This window comes from Thamnophis elegans, chromosome 16 (assembly GCF_009769535.1).
Source record: "Thamnophis elegans isolate rThaEle1 chromosome 16, rThaEle1.pri, whole genome shotgun sequence".
Classification (NCBI taxonomy): Eukaryota; Metazoa; Chordata; class Lepidosauria; order Squamata; family Colubridae; genus Thamnophis; species Thamnophis elegans.
In genome coordinates this window covers 1566182-1589834 of record NC_045556.1, presented here as the reverse complement: position 1 = coordinate 1589834, position 23653 = coordinate 1566182, and the positions used below count along the sequence as shown (strand labels likewise).

Here is a 23653-nt window from a genome sequence, read left to right as displayed (position 1 = left end):
CTCTGCCCAGAAGCTAAAGCTATGATACATTATGCATGTCTCGCTTTGTATAAATTAAACTAAGGGTTGGATTCTTATTATTATTATTATTATTTTCTTGATTTAAAACTGTGCTTTGAATTAAACTCCGTTGATAGGCACACATATCTCCCCTTTTCTCTCGAAGTCATCGCTGTACGCCATCCAATAGGGTCACATTTAAAATGGCCATATTCCCTTCCTTTGGCCACAGTCAGCGGTCACCTCTGGCTACTTGTGATTCCAAGCATTTTTCAGTCAAAGGAGCAAAGGAATTAGGAGTGATGAGGTCCAGCACATAATGTTTCCCCTCCCAAATACCATGCGCCCCCCTCACATGGCAGCCGAAGCAGCAGCGAAGTAAAGGCTGACACCTCCGAGGCGCCTTCCAACTCCGTTATTCTGTACTCTGCAAAGGGTTTATTGTTTTTCCATGAGTTTGAATTCCTCCCGATGCCTAGGGCGATGGGTGGCTACTATATTTCCGAAGAGCAGCCTGGTGTATATTAAAAACAATCCTTTTGCAGGAATTTAATTGTTAGAAGAGGGCTTTCATCCTCGTCTGGTTAAAGCAGCTCTGTTTTCTCATCTTAACAGCATTAAAAGAAAAGCAAGATAGCTCAGGAATCTTGATCACTATTCAAAGTGCTTAATTCAGTTTGGAAAATTACCTTTCAGGCTTATCGTTTGCTACAATTATCCCTTTTAAAGCTGAAAAGAAGTCGTACGCCCTTAATGCCTTTTAGCAGAGTAGGGCAAGACAGCCGATCAAAAGATGCCATTTAGCACCTGAAATGAACAGTATTGGTTTAGCAATAGCAATAGCAATAGCAGTAGACTTATATACCGCTTCATAGGCCTTTCAGGCCTCTCTAAGCGGTTTACAGAGAGTCAGCATATTGCCCCCAACAATCTGGGTCCTCATTTTACCCACCTCGGAAGGATGGAAGGCTGAGTCAACCCTGAGCCGGTGAGATTTGAACCGCTGACCTGCTGATCTAGCAGTAGCCTGCAGTGCTGCATTTAACCACTGCGCCACCTTGGCTCAGCTTGGTTTAGTAAGGCATTAAATACTTTTCTTTCTCTGGCTGCATAATTGTATGTTTTTTTGCATTTTGGGCTTTGGGGGGGAATCTGTCAAAGGCAATTAAACTCAGGCCGAATCTGGATTTGAATTGCTTTTCCAATTTTGGGCTAAAAGCAAGCAGAAGCATTTGCAGCATATTAAGGAGGAAACGTAAGGCTGCTGTCTTTAAAAATGGAAAAGCCGATCTAATTGATGGGAGTGTAAGATTGTGTCAGCTAATGGAAGCAGCAGGGGGGGGGGGGAAATCAGGGAAGTGGTGGGATTTTTCTTGCACAGAAATGATTTGTGTGCTGCCAACGGAACCATCAAAAAAGCTCTCCAGTGTAGGAACATATGCATTTGTTCCAAAATCTTCCTTCCAGACCTGGCAAGTTAGATGCTTCTGGGGAATTCAGCAGAATTTGAAGTCAAAATTGCCTCCAGATTCTGTCCTAAATGCAAACGGTGAATCTATCCTTCCTGGGAATTATAGGGAAGGATGGTGCTGGGCAAAGTGGAGAGATGAAGGAAGTGGTTGGGGGGGTCCTTACAGGAGGAGAGGGCAAGGGGAGAAGGCTTTGACTGCCAGTCTCCGGGAGTTAAACCTCACTTGGGGGCATTGTTCCCTTTTCAAAGATACGAGAGCCCAGTTAACCTGTGGAACTCATTGCCACAGGATATGGAAACAATCTGGTTTAGGAACTACAGCTTGGCCACTTTTAAGATGAGTTCCCCAATCATTGTGCATCTTGTTCATCCATCTAAAAGCATGCTGGCTAGGGGATGCTGGGAGTCGAAGCCCACCGAACGTTCCCAATTTGAAAAACACACCAAAACTGGAGAGCTTTGCAGATAAGAGAGATTGCAAAATAAGCACGCAAGGATTGAGTAGTTTATGTACCCAGAATTTAAAAAAAAAACTGGTTGCATTTCAGGCCTGGAAGGAAGGAAGGGGGAAAAAAAGCTACTTTTTACTGAAATTGGGGGATTGGACTCTTAAATATGAAGAAAAAAATTTGCACAAAATTTGCAGCTGTAATTTCTGGCTACCGATCGATCGCTCCAGCATCGATCTTGCATGCCTGGATCCGGGATGGATTGCAACGGCCTGGCGGCGAGATGGAACGTTGTGCAGGCAAAGAAGGCTTCCCCGGCACGCGGGAACCCATCGCACCGCGCATGCGCAGCCCCGTGTGAGCCCCCTGCAATTTTTTTTGAATGAATTTTACCGCTTAGCTGAGTCCGGGGCTCGTTTGCATCGCGCCCCTCTGCCCTCCCCTGCATTGCACCCCCCGCGCTGCTGTTTTCACCCGGGAAGGACGCCTTTTCCACCAATTTCCACATTTTTTTATTATTGCTTTTGCAAAATGCAATAAGGGATCCCTTCCAGGATGGAGCGGCAGGTACTGCGGACTAGATGCATGAGAAGGAGGAAGGGTTTTTTAACTGCTCATTCTGAACTGGCAGCGCGGTCTCTGCGGCTTATAGTTTTGCTTCGCTTCGCCTTTGCCTCTCTGGTGGGCTTTGGGCTCCAGCTCAGAATAAAGAACAATTTCCATGTTGAATAGTTGGTGTAAAATGAAAGCTTGGAGATCTCAGCGGTGCAAGCTGAGATGGCAGCAGCCCCCCTTCAGCTGCGGAGAGCATCGCTCCGCGATATTTTGGGCATAAGCAGAATTGTCATTCTCAGTGGCAGAGTTTTAATGCAGGAGGCCCTGGGGAAACCTCTGCTTGTGCTAGCGCCTTATATTGGGCGTTAGGGAAGCACAGAGGCATTGCTTTTAGAAATGGCTGTCATGGAAAGAAAAGGGAAAAGACAGAAAGACAAACATAGAAATGTAAATAAATAGGATATGTATGTACAGGTATAAATGTGGGAGATAAAAGGAAAATATAGAGACAACTATGTAAAGCTAGATGATAAATGATAGTAAGATATAGATTATTGATAGATGATAGAATAGATAGATTATAGATAGATGGGTGGATGGATGGATAGATGATAGACAAAGGTGATATACAAGATAGACACAGACAGACAGAAGATAGACTAGATAGATAGATGATAGATAGATAGATAGATAGATAGATAGATAGATGATAGATAGATAGATGATAGATAGATAGATAGATAGATGATAGATAGATAGATGATAGATAGATAAATAGATAGATAGATAGATAGATAGATAGATAGATAGATAGATAGATAGATAGATAGATAGATGATAGATAGATAGATAGATAGATAGATAATTTTAAAAATGTGCAGGAATGGAATATATCTAAACTCGGTCCAGAGTCTTTGAGAGTTGGGAGGTGTTATGGTTGTTAGTATAGACATAATCTACAATTAGATTCACAAAGAAGAGTGAAATAATTATTTGTGTTACACGCGGGGACTCGTAAACCATTGAATGCACAATCTCTTTCACTGATGTCACTCTTAATTATACAGGGCGCTGAAGTCTTTCCGTGTTAAATCAACAAACCTGGACAATTTCAAGTTCAAGTTCTCCATGAAATTGAACTTGAAAGCAGATCTAGAAGAAATCGAGTTTTAACGCATCACCTCTCTACATCCGGATCCGCATAGGTGACACACGAAGGATCCTAGGGCTTTGGGCTCCAGCTTAGAGTAAAGATTCATGAAATTCTTTGGCCCTTCTTGAAATGCTAACTCCCTGATTTTTCACAAAGGGGAAACACAGTCATCATTCTTTGTGATTTCTTTCTGCAAAACCTTAACGTGGCTTCTGCTCTTTCCCCCCCCCCCCTCCTCAGGCAAGAGAGAAGAGAATGTGCAGCAAGTGGGATCGGAGAGAATCTATGTTGTCGTGAACCGAGGCTGTGAAAAGGCAGCCCTTCTGATTTCACCATGCTTTAGGGCCTTGCAATGGCAGAGGACGGGCCTCCGGACCAGAAAAGACCCAGGAGAAAATTGTTCCTCTCTAAGAGCAATAAAAACCCCGCAAGGAAAAATGGCAGAGGGGGGCTGTCTGCAGCCCCAGAGTCTCCTTCCATTCTTTCCCTTTTTAACAATGCTCCCCCCGCCAGAATTGCTTGTCCCTTGTGTGGCCAGACGATACCAAGGTACACAATCAACCAGCACATTGACGAAGAATGCAAAAATAATCAGAATGAGGACAATGTGGATGCAACTGGCTTAACGTCCGCTGTCGCCCCCGGGCCGTCAGCTGAACCTGGGCCTGTCAGTTCGAGTCCATATTTTGCCGCTAAGCTCTCAACACCTGAGAAAAATCGTAGCCTTTCCAGAGGAGACAATCGGGAAACAGAAAGGGAGTCAGGAGAACAGACCAGTCCTTATTTCAAGAAAGTTGGAAAACCAGCCCTGCTTGATGACCAACTTAGAGATGGTGCCATTAAAAATATCTCCGTGAGAACCCTGTCCACCAGATTGTCCAGGAGGTGGCGTGGTCGCAGCAGGGATGGGTTGACTCAAGGTGGCCAACCTTCTCCATCTCAAGATGGCATCCCAGAGCAGAAACCTAACCAGAAACCTTGGGGTGAAGATTCCCTGAAGGAGGACCAGTTGTCCCCATCAAGATTCGGATGGGCAACTGGAGCTCTGAATAAGGAGGGTGATAACTCAAGTTTGGGGCAAGAAAATGACCCAAGATTTCTCTCTGATGGCCTGAATGATCCTGCTCTGGTATCACTCACGTGCAGAGAACTTGGGCTGCCAAGAAAAGGCCACCAGCAGGTAAGCAACCCCCAGAGGGATCCAGATGTTCAACAGTTGGGAATTTCTTCAGTAGTTGAGGAGGAAGGGGTGACAGCCAGTTATCCGAAAGGAGAGCCACCCAAGTTGGAATCCCAGAGTTTCTCCTCCGACAAGCCAGATCCAAGGATAGAAGAAGACAATCACCATGAGATGCAAAAGTTCTCCAGTTCCACAGGAGATGGGATGGAACGGCTTTCTATGGACGATGAGGCAGGGGCCGGAATTGAAGTGGAGGATGAATTATGTTTGGCAACTTTAGAAAAAGCCAGTTTTCCACATTCAAGTGAGGAGGTTGGGCCTGGCCTGGATTCAGCTGGACACCCCTATTACCTCCGAAATTTCCTCATGGTCCTGGAGGCCGTGCTGGAGAACGAAGATGACCGGAGACTCTTCAGTGAGGGCGATTCGGAGGTCATTGCTCAGTTCTACAAGCTTTCAGGTAGCTTTCATTTGTAATTGGCTTAATGACCATGGGGTTCGCTTAATGACCGCAGTGACAGGCTTCACAAACATAGTAAAACGGATGTAAAATCCAATTTGGTCATGTGGTGACTTGATTTACGGGCAGAATTATTTATGACAAGAATTCTGGTTTCAGTTGTGATCAGAAGCCAAGGACTGACTTACCTGTAAGTGTATTTAAGACTCTGCATTTAGCTGATAAACAGTTCCATTTATCCAGAAAGTCTCACTTTTTATCATTAAAAATTGCTTGACATGTCAGAGAAGTTGGGTCAGCCGAACTTCCTGAGCAAGATTATTTGGCAAAAGGTCCAGTTGTTTCCCCAGAATTTCCATGCAATGCCACTTTTCCAAATATCTTTGTAAAATATATATATTTTTTTCCTTCTCTCTCACGTTACAATTCCGTTGCAGCCGGTGGACAGAAACTCTACGTCCGGCTTTTCCAGCGTAAATTGGCCTGGATAAAGACGAATAAAATAGAATATGAAGAGATCAGCTCAGAACTTTCACCGGTCATCCTAGAGCTTGTTGAAGCAGGGTTCCTGCAGTCAGGTAGGTCCACTAGGAAGGTTGGTTCAAAGCTATTTGGATCCACTAATTTAGAGACTTCCCTGCTAGCCAAAGAGAGCTCGAGGCTTCTACATCAGTGACCCAGAGTTCTTTTGGGGGGGGGGGGGGCTGAGAACCACATTTAATAGGAATGGAAGGGGAATAGGAATAGAGCGGGAAGGGACCTTGGAGGTCTTCTAGCCCAGCCCCCTGCTCAAGCAGGAGGACCACTACATTTCAGATAAGTGACTCTTTTAAGTTACGGAGCGCCCATGATTTCTGGAGGCCAGCTGTTCCACTGGCTAATTGTCCTCCCCGTTAGGAAGTTTCTCCTTGGAGAGGTAGGGGAAGAAGAAAGAGGTAAGGAGAGATGGGTGGGAGGGAGAGAAAGAGAAGGAGAGGAGGGAGGAAGAGAGAAAAAGAGAAGGAGAGAGGGTAGGAAGGAGAAGACAGAGGGTAGGAGTAGGGGAGAAGTAAGGGAAGGAAGAAGGGGAAGGAGAGGAGGAAGGAAGGAAGTAGAGAAGGAAGGGAGGGAGAAAAGAAAAGAAAGAGAAAATAAGGTGGTGTCAAAGCAGGTTTGAAGGATGGTAAACAATACATTCCAAATTATACCTTATACCCCTTTTAAATGGAATAATAATAATATAAGAATGGCAAAGAAAAAGAATAACTATGTGAATGTATACCTATAACCGCATGTAAGAGAATAGATGACAGTAAAAATATAAAGCACAATATAGGTAAATAATACTTGATCATAAGTAGCTAAGTACAAATAAATAAAGAAATGGACATAAAAATGGATAACGAATAAGGGGACCATGAATGCAAGATAGAAATGTATAGAAGGGAAAACACTAACTGCAAAGAAACCGATTCGGAACTGCGGTATGATATACGATGGAACTTATTGTTCCTATGTTGTTTTTAAGTTATGTAGTTATTTTTGTTAATGTGTTTATGTGTTGTGTTGATGTGCTTATGTGTATAATTTTTTTTTTAAAAAAAAGGAAGTTTCTCCTTAATTTATATCCCAAACGGTTGTCGGTTTTTTCCCTCTTCGCAGAGGCCGAATTGCAAAACCTGCCGGAAGTCCTTGACTTACTTTCTGCCCCCGAGTTGAAAGCTTTAGCGAAAGAATTTCACTTGAAAAACCCAACTTCTCCCAAACAGCAACTTCTGGAAGATTTCCTCCGGTTGGCAAGACAGCGCTCCATCTTTGGCACGTGCCAAGCTGGGATTGGCAGTGTCATTCTAAAGAGGTATTTTATTTTATTTTATTTATTTATAAAATTTATATGCCACCCAATCCCGAAGGACTCCCGAAGGAATGTCATTCGAGAGCAGGGGTCTCCAACCTTGGCAACTTGAAGCCTAGAGGACTTCAACTCCCAGAATTCCCCAGAATTCCTCAGCCAGTAAAATGGCATCACTTTACCCGCCTCGGAAGGATGGAAGGCTGAGTCAGTCAGGATCAAACTGCTGGCAGTTGGCAGAGTTAGCCTGCAATGTTGCATTCTAACCACCGGGAGGGAGGGAAGGAAAGAAAGGAAAGGAAAGGAAGGACTAGAAATAGCCCTTAGACTTATATGCCGCTTTACGGTGCTTTTACAGCCCTCTCTAAGCGGTTTACAGAGTCGGCCTTTTGCCCCCAACAATCTGGGTCCTCATTTTACCCACCTCGGAAAGATGTAAGTCTGAGTCAACCTTGAGCCTGGTGAGATTTGAACTGCCAAATTGCAGGCAGCCGGCAGTCAGCAGAAGTAGCCTGCAGTACCGCACTCTGGCCACTGCGCCACCGTGGCTCATACCTACAACCGCACCAATTTAGGATAGCTATTGTGTTCCTGATTGTAGTTGTAAGTCAGGGACTAGTGGCACGGTTGCTACTTCTGCAGCTGGGTGGAGAGAATTCTAGCCCCGATTCCTTCTCTTCCTGGTTTCCAGGGCTAAAGTCCTTGCGGGGAAATGCATCAAGGTTTGTCGTGAGGCCCGGACTGTTTTTTCCCGCGTGCTGCTGCTTTTCTCCCTGACGGATCCCATGGAGGAGGAAGAAGCCGGAAGTGGCGGCCAAAGGCAACTTTCTACGGTGCTGATGGTCAACATGGGCCGGACCGTCTTCCCCACTTACACAGTCAACAGGAAAACGCCAATATTTCAAGATCGGGATGATTTCCTTCGGTAGGAGAGAAAATTAATTCTAGGTTTGTCTATGGAGACTCTCATTCATCCAGATCACTTTCTGTCCCAAAGGTGCTTTTTTTAATTTCAAAAGGAAAACTGGACTTGTTTTTTCCCCCTTGAAGACATTTTTACTTCTCATCCAAGAAACTTCTTCAGTTCTGACTGGGTTCTAGGTTTTAATCTGGGTTCTAGGTGACTCTTGTTTCTTACACAGATTTTTCTTTTCCCACTGAGAAGTTCCGGTCAATATATATTTCATCCTCTTCCTTTTTGTGTTTGCAGCCATCCTCTAAGAAAATGACCTTTGTAACCTGAATGATGTTACTGGGACACAAACACACACACACAACACACACGGTGTGTGTCCTGGCCACAGACAATCCTCACAACTTTTTTTCGAAGCCCACGAGATAGCTCTTGGGTTTTTTATTTTGTTTTATTTTGTTTATTTATTTTCAAAACAAACATATATTGTAGAAAGTATATCAGCTGGTTACAAAAAGCTTTTGTGCATCTCTTCCATCGTCATCAAATATAATTCATATTAATTCAAATATCTATATTTACTATATTAACATCATCATACCTCCACTTTTATTTGACTATCGTTATTTAAACGTCCTTCATCCTTAAATATACCAAGATTCAATCCATAACCACATGCTGGCATTTCATTTACTTATTTGTAAAATCCTCCGTTAACATTAAGTCCTCATATCCTGTTTTAGCTAAACATCCATAATATTTAATACCAAAGATTTCTAATCCTCCATGTATATAATTTATTATCATTATCCTTTCTTTATTTAACTATGTCCTATATCATAACATTTCCCCCCTATTAGTTAAAACTTAACTGTATATAGTTTTGTTTATTATAATTATTATTGTTATCAATAATTATATATAGTCCAAAAATATTTCTAACCTTCCCTTCTCATATCCAATTATTACTTATCGTAACAACTCAACATTGTATACATTACTATCGTTATCAATTCTTATTTAACTCTACTTATTACCAATGGATTTAACTTAAGTTTAGGTAAACAAGAGATAGATCTTGTTTTAAGGGGCTCAGCACTGAACTTTTCTTTTAAAAAATTAAGTTTGTTATTGGTCATTCTTGCTTCCGATTATGTGCCCGCGAGACATTTAGTCCTCGGTTACTGACTGCCCTGTTTAGCAACCAAAATCATGATGGTGTTGAAACAGTTTATGATCAGTTCTTGCACGGAGGGCTGCCATGATGTCCTTGCAGTGACTTGCTCAAAATTGGGGATTTTGGTGGCTTGCACATTGATGATAGTCCAAATCAATGGGGAAACCGGAGGGAAGTCGTAAGTTGCAATCCTGTCATGTTCCCCTTGACCCGTGGGATTCACTTAAATGTCCGTGGTGGAAGTGAGGTGGTAAGTGTCACGGTCATGTGCCGTCTCACTTAACAACTGCATCTTTTAGCAATGGAGTTGCAAGTCCCAATTGAGGTCACTAATTGAGGACTACCTCTTGCCATAGTGATAGGATAAGGCGGGGGAAGCGGTCATCTTCAGAACGAGTTGCAACGTCTGATTTTAATTTTCCCGCAGGTACGCTGCCGCTGCGCACACCTCCAATGACATTTCCGTGGCCATGACCGGCGGGAAGTGGGAAGAGGCGCGCTGCCTGTACGAGACCGCGAAAGCATCTTGGCAGGAGCTGAAGGGACACCCTTCCCTCAGGTGTGTAGATGGAGGGGTGGAAAGATCCCCCACTGCAATGAGAATGGACGGGAGGGAAGAGATGCTGCCTAAGGAAGAATCCAACAAGAGAGGACGTGGCCCTGAGCTGCATAACGGGAAGAGAAAGAAACTTGAGAGAGGAATCTCCTCAGCCCTGTAAAAGAGACAGGAGGAGATTTGACATCCGATCGACGTGGTGGCCTAGTGGTGAAGACACCCTCCTCCCACTCGGAAGGTTGGGAGTTCAATCCTAGGTAGCGCCAGAGGTTTCTCAGGGTGCAAAGAAAAGATATTTGCTGTGAACTCCGCATGGGCATCAGGAAGGGCTTCCGGCCAGTAAATGCCCAGCTCCATTCAGTTGCCCCAACTCTACCCCGAATTAAGGAATTACAGGATCATAGAAAGGGAATTTTTATGTCAGCCTTTTCACCTAGAAAGACAGGAAGGGCAACCAGCTGAGCCAATTCTACTTGGTTGTAAGGCTACCTTGACAGAGGCTGATAGATTAGAAATGGAAGATGATAGAAAGAAGGAAATTTTGATCAGAGAGAGACAGACAGAGAGAGAGAAGGAGAAAGAGACAAAGAAAGAGGGGAGAGAGAGAATAAAGTATAAATGTATTTATAACTGCTGGGAAAATAGAAATCCATTTCCCCCCATGATTTGCCATTTCTTTAATATATATGCAGTATATACCATATTTTTCGGAGTATAAGATGCACCTTTCCCCCCCTAAAAGAGCATGGAAATGTCGGTGCGTCTTATACACCGAATACAGCCATTTTTGGCCTCCCGAAGCCCCGCCCCCGCATCCCATTTTTGCAAAAAACAGATCATTTTTCGCAAAAACGGAGGTGTTTTTGCCTTCCCCCAGCCCCCAGGAGCACTCTGCAGGCTTCATCAGGGCTGGGGGAAGGCAAAAACACCTCCGTTTTTGTGTAAAATGGCCCGTTTTCCTCCCATTTTTTTGCAAAAATGGGGGCATTTTTGCCTTCCCCCAGCCCTGCTGAAGCCTGCAGAGTGCTCCCGGGGGCCGGGGAGGCCGAAAACTTTTTTCTCTTACTTACCTCTTTGAAATCTTGGTGCGCCTTATCCACCGGTGCGCCTGATAGTCTGAAAAATACGGTATATAGCCGAGAGATTTGGTGTGCAATCAGCCATGACCTGGCGAAGAAGATTGACTTCCGTGTTTCCTCATGCAGCCATCACCGAGCCCTCCCAGAATACCTGCGGCGTTTCACCGTGGGGTGGGTGTACACCCGGATCCTGTCGCACGGGGTGGAGATCCTGCAGAGGCTTCACATGTACCAGGTAATCGATCTCTTCAAAAGGTCTCCACCTTCATGTAGGTCACCGGGGGGGGGGGGGGGGGGGCTCCTGCCCAAGGAGGGACTAGCTTTGAACTTGGTTTCCTGAGCCAGCCCATAAATGAACCATTGCCTCGCTTAACGAGAGAGGCCATTCGCTTTGCGACCACGGCGTCACTTTACGACGATAGTGTTCACTTTAACAAACTTCTGCAAAACAAAAAAGGCTCACAAAATCAGCTTGGTCCCCTAATTGACTTGGATTTTTTTTAGTATATTTTATTTTCATTTTCATACACTCACATGTATACACCATACAGTATTAAACAATAATTGCATCAATTCCTCTTGTCGACAATGCCCCAGAAAATAAAAGCCCAATATACCTCTTCCATTCTCCATACACCTCTTTCTTCCACCACCCTCCAACTTTCTATCTTCCCTCCATCATCCCCCTCTACCCTACTTCCCCTCGCCCTCTACCACTCCTCTCTCCAGAACCGCTCCTCCCCTTCCTTTTCGCCTTCCCCCCCCACCCTCTCTCCCTTCCCTCTCTACCCATCCTTCTTCTTTCCTACTCCTCCTCCCCTCGGTGTATTTCCACTATATGTTGATGTACTTGGCTTATCCTATTTTTTTAAAAAAAATTAAAGAAAAACAGTATACATGTGAAGTCACATTGCATTGAGATCTAACACTTCGTGTCTAGCCTAATGTATATCCCTCCCTCCCTCCACCCGACCCCCCTCCTCCTTCCCCCCCCCCCGACTTCCCAGAACCCGTACACGGTATGGATTTTTAACAAACACAGTCTAAAATCTATTGAGAAAAAAGAAGTAAAGAAATTAATAACATCTCTACATTGATCTTAGCTTCTTCTTGCTAAGCTAACTTTAAATTGACTTGTTTTATGACCATTGCAACTTAAAACCGTGGTGGGCATGGTCCATTATAAGCCATAAGCCAAGAACTACCTGTAGCGTCAATCTTTTCTTACTTTTTTTTTAAAACAACAACAACATAGAGAGCATTTTGATAACTTCTTGCCATCTGGAGGTGCGCGGTGTGGCTGGTGGCCAAGAAACACTTTCAAGATCTTCCGCCTCCTTCACATCCTCCGCAAGCTATTAATGTTGGCCTATTTTTAAGCTTTGCTCTTTCCCCGCTGCTATTTTTAATGCTTGGCGTTTCCACGTCTTCGGAAGAAGCTTCTCCAAGACTTGGTCCTTCTGTTCTACCTGCTTTCCGCCCAACAGCAAATCCTTCTCCTTCAATCTCTCCATGATCACAAGGTGTTGCCTGGCCACATCCATTGCTGAGTCGTGAGGCTGGCCACGATGCTGGGGTCTTCTTGCCAACCAACTGGGCTTATCCTTCTGCAACCTTCTCATGAGCTTCTCTGTTCCCCCTGGCTAGGAGGCCGTGGAGCAGCTGCAAGAACTCCTGGCTCAGGAAGACTACTGCGTGGACAGCCGAGGGCAGTGGTGGGAGCGCCTAGCTCTGAACTTACACCAGCATTTGAAAGACACCAAGAAGGTAAGGTGCCTGGGGTGTGTGGTCTCCGTGGTTATGGTGTCCTGGTGGTCCAGGATGGGCTCTCCAACATTGTTCTTGCCAATAGCGTTCTTGTAGAACTACCTGAGACTTCTCAGGAAGCAACAACGGAATGGAAAACTACTGGTGACCCCCTACTGCTGCACCGTAGAGCATATTTTAACTTACTGCACCTGTGTGTGATTTGCCAATTGCACCATGGCAGATAGGAAGCAGCTCCAGAGGGTCAATGCCATTGCCCAGAGGATCATGGGTTGCCCCCTCCTCTTTTTGGAAGAGATTTAGAGCTCCCGCTGCCTTAAGAAAGTTCAAAACATTCTTTTTTTAAATATACTTTTTTATTTTCCATGTGGGGGCAAGTTGCTGACTCAATTTGCTAAAAAATTTGTAAACCGCTTAGAGAGGGCCGAAAGCCCTATGAAGCGGTATATAAATCTAATAAATAAAATAAATAAATAAATATAATCACATGTATACTATTACATAGCCAATATCCTATTGTATTAAGTAGTAATTACATCAGTTCCTCTTGCCATCAACACCCAGAAAAATAAAAACCATTATTAGCTCTTCTGCTCTCCATACACCTCTTTCTTCTACTGCTCTCCTACCTCCTTTCTTCCCTCCATCATCCTTTCCTAATCTACTTCCCCTTCCTTTCTCCTTCTCCTCTCTCTTCCTTCCACTCCTCCTTATCCTCCTCATCTTCCCCCCTTCCCCCTCTCCTATCCCTCTCTTCCTATCTTTCTTCTCTCCTCTGTTTCCCACTCTTCCTCTCTCCTATCCCTCTCTTCCCATCTTTCCTCTCTCCTCTGTTTCCCACTCTTCCTCTCATTGGTGTATTTCAGCTTCTGAGCAAACTCCAATCTATGTTGATGGCATTTATGCTTCCATATCAATATACTTAACATATCTTAGTTTTAAAGAAAAATAAATAAGAGAAGACAGTATACATGTGCAATCATATTACTTTAAAACCTAACACCCCTCGTCAAGCCTAATATTCATCCCTCCCTCCCCCCCCAACCCCCCCCCAGTCTTCCCTCCCCCGACTTCCCAGAACCCATAGACGGTATAAATCTTTAACAAAAACCGTCTAAAATATATTGGAAAAAAGAAAGTTCAAAACATTCTTAAAAGATCATTTCATTCTGGGCGCCTTTTTTTTTTTTAACTATTACCATCTGGCAGCCGGTACAGGATAATAAAAACAAGGAGAAATAGGCTGGAAAAAAAGCTTCTATCCCAGGGCAGTAACCAGATTGAGTTCTACCGCACAGTGCAATATTAATGCAATATCAGGGGTTTTCCGTTTTAATTATATAGAATGTGAAGGAGGTGTGTTTGTGTTTTTATTTTTGTAATGCACACTGAAGGTGGCGTTTAATTTCGTTGTATGAGGTGCAGTGACAATAAACTAAATTAGAAGGCCTCCTTCTGGGGGGGGGGGGCTCTCTGTCTGGTAGTTGAGGAAATCGTGACCCGTCAAAAGCGCGAACGTCATAAGCGCGCCGACAACACCGCTGCGCTAAAACCGCGATTTCAAAAGGGCGCCGACAACAGCGCGCCGACCGAAGCGCGATTTCATTTAAGGTAAGATTTACAGTTAGGGTTAGGTTGAGGGTTAGGTTGAGGGTTACGTTACAGCGCGCTTCTGTCAGCACGCTTTTGTCGGCGCGCTTTAGGGCTAATTAGTCGCTCATTCGTCGCACGGTTTTGTCACCGCGCTTTAGACACCACGGTTTAGTCAGGCGCACTTTTGTTGTGCGCGCATTTGTGGTGGAACCGAGGAAATGGCCTCTGTATCTTGGTTATTTTCTGTTCTTCGTCTCTCTGCAATCGCTGGTTGGCTGCTAGGCTGTGGCGTCCATCCGGAAAGGCCTCCTGGATCCCTTCCTTCGTCCAGGCCACCGGCTCGGACTCTCCCAGCGAGTCCAAAGGATGAAGGACGCCCCGTCCTGCCAGAGGTTCAAGCGTCTTCTTCTCGACCTGCCTCTCCTCTCTGTGGATGACGTTACCCACGTAAGTACTCGACTTACGACCGAATTACAGCCTTAAGGCATGGTGGTCGTTAGTGGGGGGGGTCACACGTGAGCAGACCGGGTTTTTATTTGACGATGGTCATTAAGCAAATGCTCTGGTTGTTAAGTGAGTCGGTTTTACCCGTGGAGAATTGACCTGGTTGCCCAGGACCCACAATGTCATGTGACGGCATGGGTGGCCTTCATAACTTTGAAACCAGATTGTGAGTATTTTGGGAGTGGCCCGTTGTAACTTGGGTTCGCTAAGCAACTGGTCATAAGTTGAGGGCCATCTGTAGCTGCTGTGTTCCCTACCTGAGGAAATTTCTCCTCAGAGAAATGGGGATGTTTTCTAGGCCTCAGTTTAAAAGATGTCAATTAATGGCGTAGGTCCAGAGAAGAGCTATAACCACGATAGTGGAAAGACTGGAGGTCCCAAGTTCTACAAGGAATGGCCCAAATGTTTGTCGATAAACTTCCTCCTTCAACCACTGCCTAACCCACCCTTTCCAGTCCAGAGTTATGCTGGTTGAGGAAACTTCTTGAGAACCTGGGGTGGGAGAAGAAGACATCTCTGGGCTTGCTTTACCCACTCTTTCCACTCCAGAGTTATGCTGGTTGAGGAAACTTCTGGAGAACTTTGGGTGGGAGAAGAAGACATCCCTGGGCTTCCTTTACCCACTCTTTCCACTCGAGAGTTATGGTGGTTGAGGAAACTTCTGGAGAACCTGGGGTGGGAGAAGAAGACATCCCTGGGCTTGCTTTACCCACTCTTTCCACTCCAGAGTTATGCTGGTTGAGGAAACATCTGGAGAACTTGGGGTGGGAGAAGAAGACATCCCTAGGCTTGCTTTACCCACTCTTTCCACTCCAGAGTTATGCTGGTTGAGGAAACCTCTGGAGAACCTGGGGTGGGAGAAGACATCCCTGGGCTTCCTTTACCCACTCTTTCCACTCCAGAGTTATGCTGGTTGAGGAAACCTCTGGAGAACCTGGGGTGGGAGAAGAAGACATCCCTGGGCTTGCTTTACCCACTCTTTCCACTCCAGAGTTATGCTGGTTGAGGAAACATCTGGAGAACTTGGGGTGGGAGAAGAAGACATCCCTAGGCTTGCTTTACCCACTCTTTCCACTCCAGAGTTATGCTGGTTGAGGAAACCTCTGGAGAACTTTGGGTGGGAGAAGAAGACATCCCTGGGCTTCCTTTACCCACTCTTTCCACTCCAGAGTTATGCTGGTTGAGGAAACTTCTGGAGAACCTGGGGTGGGAGAAGAAGACATCCCTGGGCTTGCTTTACCCACTCTTTCCACTCCAGAGTTATGCTGGTTGAGGAAACCTCTGGAGAACTTTGGGTGGGAGAAGAAGACATCCCTGGGCTTGCTTTACCCACTCTTTCCACTCTAGAGTTATGCTGGTTGAGGAAACCTCTGGAGAACTTGGGGTGGGAGAAGAAGACATCCCTGGGCTTGCTTTACCCACTCTTTCCACTCCAGAGTTATGCTGGTTGAGGAAACATCTGGAGAACTTGGGATGGGAGAAGAAGACATCCCTGGGCTTGCTTTACCCACTCTTTCCACTCTAGAGTTATGCTGGTTGAGGAAACGTCTCGAGAACTTTGGGTGGGAGAAGAATACATCCCTAGGCTTGCTTTACCCACTCTTTCCACTCCAGAGTTATGCTGGTTGAGGAAACATCTGGAGAACCTGGTGTGGGAGAAGAAGACATCCCTGGGCTTGCTTTATCCCTTAACCAGGATTCTTCCTTGACTCAGGTGACCATCAAGGGAAAACTGTGCCCACAGACCGGGATGGGCAAATCCGTGTTTATCCTGGAGAGTCAAACGGAGGGAGCAGAACTCTTGGCGGTGGTCTGCTCCGTTGAGGAACTGGCCTTAGCCCACTACAAGCAACAGGGCTTCGATCAAGGTGACCTTTTTCTTATTTTGTTTCGCTCGGTTGCATCACAGGGAGAATAAGGAACGGCCTCTGCTGGAGCCACCAGGGCAAAAAAATGTCCTTCCAGATTAACTTCTCCAAACACCAGCGGGGTGTAGCTATGGAGGGGACTGGCTAGGAACTGGGAGACTGCGAGTTCCTAACTTCCCTTGGTGACAGAGCTGGTGAGAATGACCCTGGGGGGAGGAGGAGGAATAGAATAACAGAGCTGGAAGGGACATTGGAGGTCTTCTAGTCCAGCCCCCTACTCAAGCAGGAGACCCTAGACCGTTTCAGACAAGTGGCTGTCCAGTCTCTTCTTTAAAAACCTCCACTAGGAAGGATGGATGGATGGATGGATGGATGGATGGAAGGAAGGAAGGAAGGAAGGAAGGAAGGAAGGAAGGAAGGAAGGAAGGAAGGAAGGAAAACAGAGCTGGAAGGGATCTTGGAGATCTTCTAGTCCAACCCCCTACTCAAGCAGGGAGACTCTAGACCGTTTCAGACAAGTGGCTGTCCAGTCTCTTCTTAAAAACCTCTACTAGGAAGGAAGGAAGGAAGGAAGGAAGGAAGGAAGGAAGGAAGGAAGGAAGGAAGGAAGGAAAACAGAGCTGGAAGGGATCTTGGAGATCTTCTAGTCCAGCCCCCTACTCAAGCAGGAGACTCTAGACCAGTGTTTCTCAACCTTAGCAACTTGAAGATGTCTGGACTTCAACTCCCAGAATTCCCCAGCCAGCGAATGCTGGCTGGGGAATTCTGGGAGTTGAAGTCCGGACATCTTCAAGTTGCCAAGGTTGAGAAACACTGCTCTAGACCGTTTCAGACAAGTGGTTGTCCAGCCTCTTCTTAGAAACCTCTGGAATTGCAGGCTTGACACAGCTGGCGAGTTTGAGGCCAAGGCGGAATGCAAGGTTGGATTGATGATGATCAACGGGGCTGGAATGTTTTGCCTTGGCACGTAAAAATATTCCGAAATGTTCCTTGTGGCCCCCACTTGGGCTCCTCCTCAGGCATCCATGGCGAAGGGTCTACATTTACTGCCCTCTTTGGGCTCCTGATGTGGGACGTCCTTTTCATGGATGGCATCCCCGACGTCTTCAGGAACCCATACCAGGTAAGCTTTGCGTTCGGAATGGGCAAAGGGGTGGAAGAAAATATAGCAATAGCAGTTAGACTTATATAGCGCTTCATAGGGCTTTCGGCCCACTCTAAGCGGTTTACAGAGTCAGCATATCGCCCCCAACAACAATCCGGGTCCTCATTTCACCCACCTCGGAAGGATGGAAGGCTGAGTCAACCTTGAGCCGGTGAGATTAGAACCGCTGAACTGCAGATAACAGTCAGCTGAAGTGGCCTGTAGTACTACACCCTAATCACTGTGCCACCTTGGCTCCCCAGCTCAGGGTTGAATTGTGGGGTCCCTGGCGCACTCTGAGCTTAGCGGGTTTTTTGCAGACATTGCAACACCCTACTGGGTAATATCTTCAGTGCTGGAAAGTGGTGGGTTGGAGGAGGAGAGGGAAGAGAGCTGTGTAGCCCTTAGTGCCTCTCTGAGCTTGGTGATTGTCCTGCAGACGTTTCATGACCCAACTAGGGAACAATATCAATGCTAGAAGGGAAAGGGGTTTGCAGAGTGAAGGAGGAGGACTGTGGGCTCCTTGGTGGCTTTCTTGCAGATGTTTCATGACCCAACTAGGGAACATCATCAGAGCTGGAAAGGAGGAGGAGGAGGAGGAGGACTGTGGGGTCCTTGGTGCTCTCTGAGCTTGGTGGCTTTCTTGCAGATGTTTCATGACCCAACTAGGGAACATCATCAGAGCTAGAACGGAGAGGAGGACTGTGGGGTCCTTGGTGCTCTCTGAGCTTGGTGGCTTTCTTGCAGATGTTTCATGACCCAACTAGGGAACATCATCAGAGCTGGAAAGGAGAGGAGGAGGAGGAGGAGGACTGTGGGGTCCTTGGTGCTCTCTGAGCTTGGTGGCTTTCTTGCAGATGTTTCATGACCCAACTAGGGAACATCATCAGAGCTGGAAAGGAGGAGGAGGAGGAGGATTGTGGGGTCCTTGGTGCTCTCTGAGCTTGGTGGCTTTCTTGCAGATGTTTCATGACCCAACTAGGGAACATCATCAGAGCTGGAAAGGAGGAGGAGGAGGAGGACTGTGGGGTCCTTGGTGCTCTCTGAGCTTGGTGGCTTTCTTGCAGATGTTTCATGATCCAACTAGGGAACATCATCAGAGCTAGAATGGAGAGGAGGAGGAGGAGGACTGTGGGGTCCTTGGTGCTCTCTGAACTTGCTTATTTTCTTGCAAACCTTTCATTACCCAAGTAGGTAACAACTTCAGCTCTAGAAGGAGTGGGGCTTGCTCTCCTTCCAGCCCTGATGATGTTACCTAGTTGGGCAATGAAACGCCTGCAAGAAAACCGCCAAACTCAAAAGGGCACCGCCAAGGACCCCCCCACCGTTCAACCCTGAGCTGCAAATACTCTTTTATCAAAAGATTCTTATTCCGCCTTTTATGTGTGGGGGGATTTTAAGTGGGATTATCCACTCCCTCCCTAGGCTTTCCCCCTGGACCTCTACACCAGCAGTTTTTACAAGAACCGCCGGTCGGCCATCAAGCCTAGGTTGCAGTCGGTGCACGAGGCCTCGACGGAGACCCTCCAGGAGTGGGTGGGCGAAGTGTGGGCTGCCCAGAAGGGCAAAGCGTCAGGGCTGATCGACTGGGACCGCTTCTCTTCCCTCCAGCAAGCCCAGGTGAGTGGGAGGGAAGGGCACCTTTGCAGATACCCGCAGGGCCAAGTTCCCTCCTCCTGACGTCGCCAGAGATGGTTAGAAAACCACCCCAGGTTCTGGAAACTTCGGAGCCCGGCTGCCAAAAAAGGGGGATTCTGGGAGTTGGAAGTCCATCCATCTTAAAGTTGCTGAGATATGTAAGCAGTCCTTTGCGTTCCAGCAAGGAAGATATGGGGGCTCAGTGGCTTAAACACTGAAGCTTGTCGATCAGAAAGGTCGGCAGTTTGGCAGTTCGAATCCCTAGCGCTGCGTAACGGAGGGAGCTCCCGTGACTTGTCCCAGCTTCTGCCAACCTAGCAGTTCGAAAGCACGTAAAAAATGCAAGTAGAGAAATAGGAACCACCTTTGGTGGGAAGGGAAGAGCGCTCCGTGAGCCTTCGGGCTTTGAGTCATGCTGGCCACATGACCACGGAGACGTCTTTGGACAGCGCTGGCTCTTCGGCTTTGAAACGGAGATGAGCAACGCCCCCTAGAGTCGGGAACGACTAGCACATATATGCGAGAGGAATCTTTACCTAAGGAAGATATGGTTAACCTGCACATTAAAAGAAATAAAATAAGGAGCCGCTTTATTACTTAAGTAGCTTTTAAGTTTCTGGAAGGGGCTTCTTGGAAATTTCTCAGCTACCTTCAAGACTGGAGAAGGAGAGGGAAGCCAACAGCATACAGATCAGGGGTGAAATCCAGCAGGTATAGACAGGTTCTGGAGAACCAGTAGCGGAAATTTTGAGTAGTTTGGAGAACCGGCAAAGGCCACCTCTGGTTGGCCCCAGAGTCGGGGAGGGACTGGAGATTTTACAGTATCCTTCTCCTGGAGAAAGAAGGAAATGGGGTTTTTGCAGTATCCTTTCCCCCGCCACGCCCATGGTAGTAAACCGGTAGTAAATAAAACATTTGAATTTCACCACCGACACAGGTGTACTTTTGCAAAGCAGATGGAACAGATTGCCTGGCTTTTCAGAGCAAATCCCAGAAACAGAACGAGATTCCCCCATGTTGCTTTGCTGGAAGTGGGGGGGGGGGTCTTCCCAAAGTTCTGAAAAAAGCCTCCCCCCCCCACTTCCCTCCGTTTTGCAGAGCCTGGTCTGCTGCTTAGGGGGGCCTTTTCTGAGTGGAGTTTGCCGGCGTCTCTCCCAAGATCTACGCCACTGTAGGGGGGGCCTCCCCGATCTTGTCGTCTGGAGCACGGGAAGCCGACAATATAAGGTGCCTTTGCAGATTTTATTTATTTATTTTTTATCCGTTTTAGAAATAAATAAATTTTGAGTCGCACCAGGCGACTCAAGGCAGCTTAACACGGCTATGAAAACCATGAACTGCATTCAGTTTTGGTCGCCATGATGTAGAAAAGACGCGGAGATAGAGAAGAGCAACAAAGAGGATTAAGGGATTGAAGGCTAAAACATATGAAGAACGGTTGCAGGTCTAGTTTAATGAAAAGAAGGACCAGGGGAGACATGATAGCATCGTTCCAATATCTCAGGGGCTGCCACAAAGAAGAGGGAGTCAAGCTATTCTCCAAAGCACCTGAAGGCAGAACAGGAAGCAATGGGTGGAAACTAATCAAGGAGAGAAGCAACTTAGAACGGAGGAGAAATTTCCTGGCAGTTAGAACAATTCATCAGTGGAACAGAAGTTGCCTCCAGAAGTTGTGAATGCCCCAACAGTTGGACTAGAAGACCTCCAAGGGCCCTCCCAACTCTTGTTATTCTAGTCTATATAAAAGAAATAAAAAGAATAAAGTAGTAAATTAGTAAAATAATATCCCCCCTCCCCGCCCATCCCTCGGCACACTTTCATACAAACCATTTCATGGGTTGAAACTCCTGGGGGGTGGGGTGCCCAAGAGACAAATTCCCAGAGGTGGGGAAGAGTTGATACTTGGAAAGAGTTTCACGGCTAGAGATTTGTCTTGGACTCACAAATCACAAACTACCCGTAATCCTCAACCTTACGACGCTTAGCGAGGGTCTCTCCAGAGGTTACTTGGGACTCAGCTCCAACATGGCTGCACGACCCACCCTTCCTGGGGTCACGTGGCTTCATTTGGGGGGGGGGGCTCAGCAACGGCCCACTTTTACAGCCGTTGGCAAGATTGTGCGAGCACGTTTTGCGATATTTTTCTATATTTTTTAGGGGTGGTGGTGGTGGGGGGGAGGCACTGATTTTGCTCATCCAGATTGTGGAGTGACATTTGCACGCTCTCTTCCGCCTCTTCCCCAATTCAGTTGGTGGAGGTGAAGGGCCCCGGTGATCGGCTTTCGCACAAGCAGACGGTGTGGCTGGACGAGCTGCAGAAGCTGGGCGCGTCGGTCGAAGTTTGCCACGTAGAGGCCGTCGGGGCTAAAAGTCAGCGCCTTGGGTGAAGGAAGGGGGAGTCTCCCCCCCCCCCAACACAGGGATCGGGGATCCAGTGCAATAAAATCTTCCGATACGGCAATGGGTTTCCTTCGCTGCTTCTTTCTAATCCGCTTTGGCTTCGCTTTGAATTTTCCACCCGTGCGCTCACGCTGAAGACGCATTTCAGGCTGAGTGATTGGAAGTGGGCGTCTCCAAGGCCCAGGTCGGCCCATGGGGAGCATTTCCCAAGTTAAAGGACAGCACTTAAGACTTATATACCGCTTCACAATGCTTTACGGCCCTTTAGATGGTTTCCAGATTGTTGTTTTCCCCAACAATCTGGATCGTCATTTTAACTGACCTCGGAAGAACGGAAGGCTGAGTCAAACCTTGAGCCAGTCCGGATCGAACTGCTGACAGTGGGCAGTGAGTTAACCTGCAATACTGCATTCTAACCACTGGGAAAGGAAGGAAAAGAATGGAATTCATGGCCCTCCGTAGCATCCATGGCTGTCACATGAGCCCAACTTCTAATGGTTTCGCCAGAAGCTGGTTGTTAAATTTCAACAGAAAAAGTCCCAGAAGAGGAAGAGGACAGGTTGGTTTTTATTAAAGTCTCATTTATTTGCAATTTCATACATTATGGCAGATGGAAGGAGCTTCTCCACGTCAGCTCAGGCAGGCCCATGCTTAGAACATCAATACTTTAGGTGAGGGGTGTCCAATTTTAAGACTCGTGGACTTCAACTCCCAGAATTCCCCCCGGGCAGCCATTTCCCTCATGCTGGCTGGGGAATTCTGGGAGTTGAAGTCCATTAGTCTTAAAATTTGCCAAGGATACACACCTCTGCTTCAGTCTTCCTAAAGCATTAAAAAAAATGGGATTTCTGTCCAGTCCCATTTTCATAAAGAGTCACAGAATCCCACTTTCCTGATGGCTTAATTTACTTTTCCTTGGAAAAAAAAAGTCAAGCGTGCTTGACTTTTAAAATACACTTTTAAAATTTTTTTTAAAAAGCCAGAATTTAACAGGAAGGACACACAAAAGCACCAGAATTTAATAGGAAGGACCTTCCGCCAAGAGTGAAACACACCTTTAGGATTGGGATCTGCCTAAGAAAATTAAACACCCATGGGGGGGAAAAAAACACACCCAGAGTCACCTTCCGGCATGCTGCAGCTAAAATCTACTTGACAGTATCAAAAGCGGTGGGTTTTTATTATTATTATTTTTACACAAGTCTTAATTACAGCAACCGCCTCCTTCAGCTCAAGCAGCCCTCTTGCTGTTATGCAAACATACAAAAATAACCGTCTCTTGTTTTGCGCAGTTACAAAAACTTCACCGTGGAAAGTACCTGCTTTGAAAAAAATAGTAAGAGTTGGGGGCTGCTCATTGGTGTTGTGGGAGGAATACCCCACCCCATACTTTAAGTTCACAAGCGCCATCGAGTTGGTAGAAGGTAAGACAAGAGCCAGGTGGAAGCAACAGACCATTCATGGTCTCCAAGCAGCTGGTCCTTGTTTTTCAAGTCTACGATGGGCTTTGAAACCTCGAGAGAAGCTCTCCTATTTTCTGGAGCTCCCTAACACAGTGTTTCTCAACCTTGGCAACTTGAAGATGTCTGGACTTCAAGTCCCAGAATTCCCCAGCCAGCATTTGGTTGAGAAACACTGCTCTTACAATTCCTTCTTTGGGGGAAAAGGACCCTTTTGTGCTATCCAGGATGAAGACCAAGGAGCAGCCATCCATCCATCCACCTCAATCAACCAACCTATTCTCCACATCACCGCATGGCACACAAAGGCACTGGCAGAGCTACTGCAATCACGTGGTCAGTCAGGGAAGTTTTGAGAGTTGGGCCATCGCAATCGGACGACGTCAAGAGAAGAGCCAATTTGTGCCCAGGAAAGGGACAGGATATGTGGAGGCTTCAAGAGGTTGCTAAGCCAA

At 46.5% G+C, this 23653-nt stretch overlaps 2 protein-coding genes across 2 annotated transcripts in view; one reads left to right on the top strand and one right to left on the bottom strand.

Moving 5' to 3' along the window:
- LOC116519262 (transient receptor potential cation channel subfamily M member 1-like) overlaps positions 1-183 on the bottom strand; it is a 10822-nt gene extending 10639 nt beyond the window's left edge. The window contains exon 1 of the mRNA XM_032233098.1: positions 142-183. Coding sequence (XP_032088989.1) covers positions 142-183 — 42 coding nt within the window. The remainder of the gene's footprint in view (positions 1-141) is intronic.
- Positions 184-2258: 2075 nt separating this feature from the next.
- Positions 2259-21767, top strand: LOC116518984 (fanconi-associated nuclease 1-like). Its single transcript, XM_032232566.1, has 14 exons — positions 2259-2487; positions 3869-5268; positions 5706-5846; positions 6910-7105; positions 7791-8024; positions 9617-9748; positions 10951-11059; positions 12472-12591; positions 14467-14631; positions 16403-16556; positions 17576-17679; positions 19126-19320; positions 20437-20565; positions 21588-21767. The coding sequence occupies exons 2-14, from the start codon at positions 3981-3983 to the stop codon at positions 21723-21725; spliced, it is 3105 nt and encodes a 1034-aa protein (XP_032088457.1). The 5' UTR covers positions 2259-2487; positions 3869-3980; the 3' UTR covers positions 21726-21767.
- The last annotated feature ends 1886 nt before the right edge of the window (positions 21768-23653 follow it).

What these genes read in the sequence shown, in the direction of transcription:
- LOC116518984 (XM_032232566.1), top strand. Translation starts at nt 3,981, where the DNA reads ATGGCAGAGGACGGGCCTCCGGACCAGAAAAGACCCAGGAGAAAATTG. An exon ending in AGCAGGGTTCCTGCAGTCAG is followed by an intron (nt 5,847 to 6,909) that starts GTAGGTCCACTA and finishes CCCTCTTCGCAG; the next exon opens with AGGCCGAATTGCAAAACCTG. An exon ending in AGAGGCTTCACATGTACCAG is followed by an intron (nt 11,060 to 12,471) that starts GTAATCGATCTC and finishes CCCCCTGGCTAG; the next exon opens with GAGGCCGTGGAGCAGCTGCA.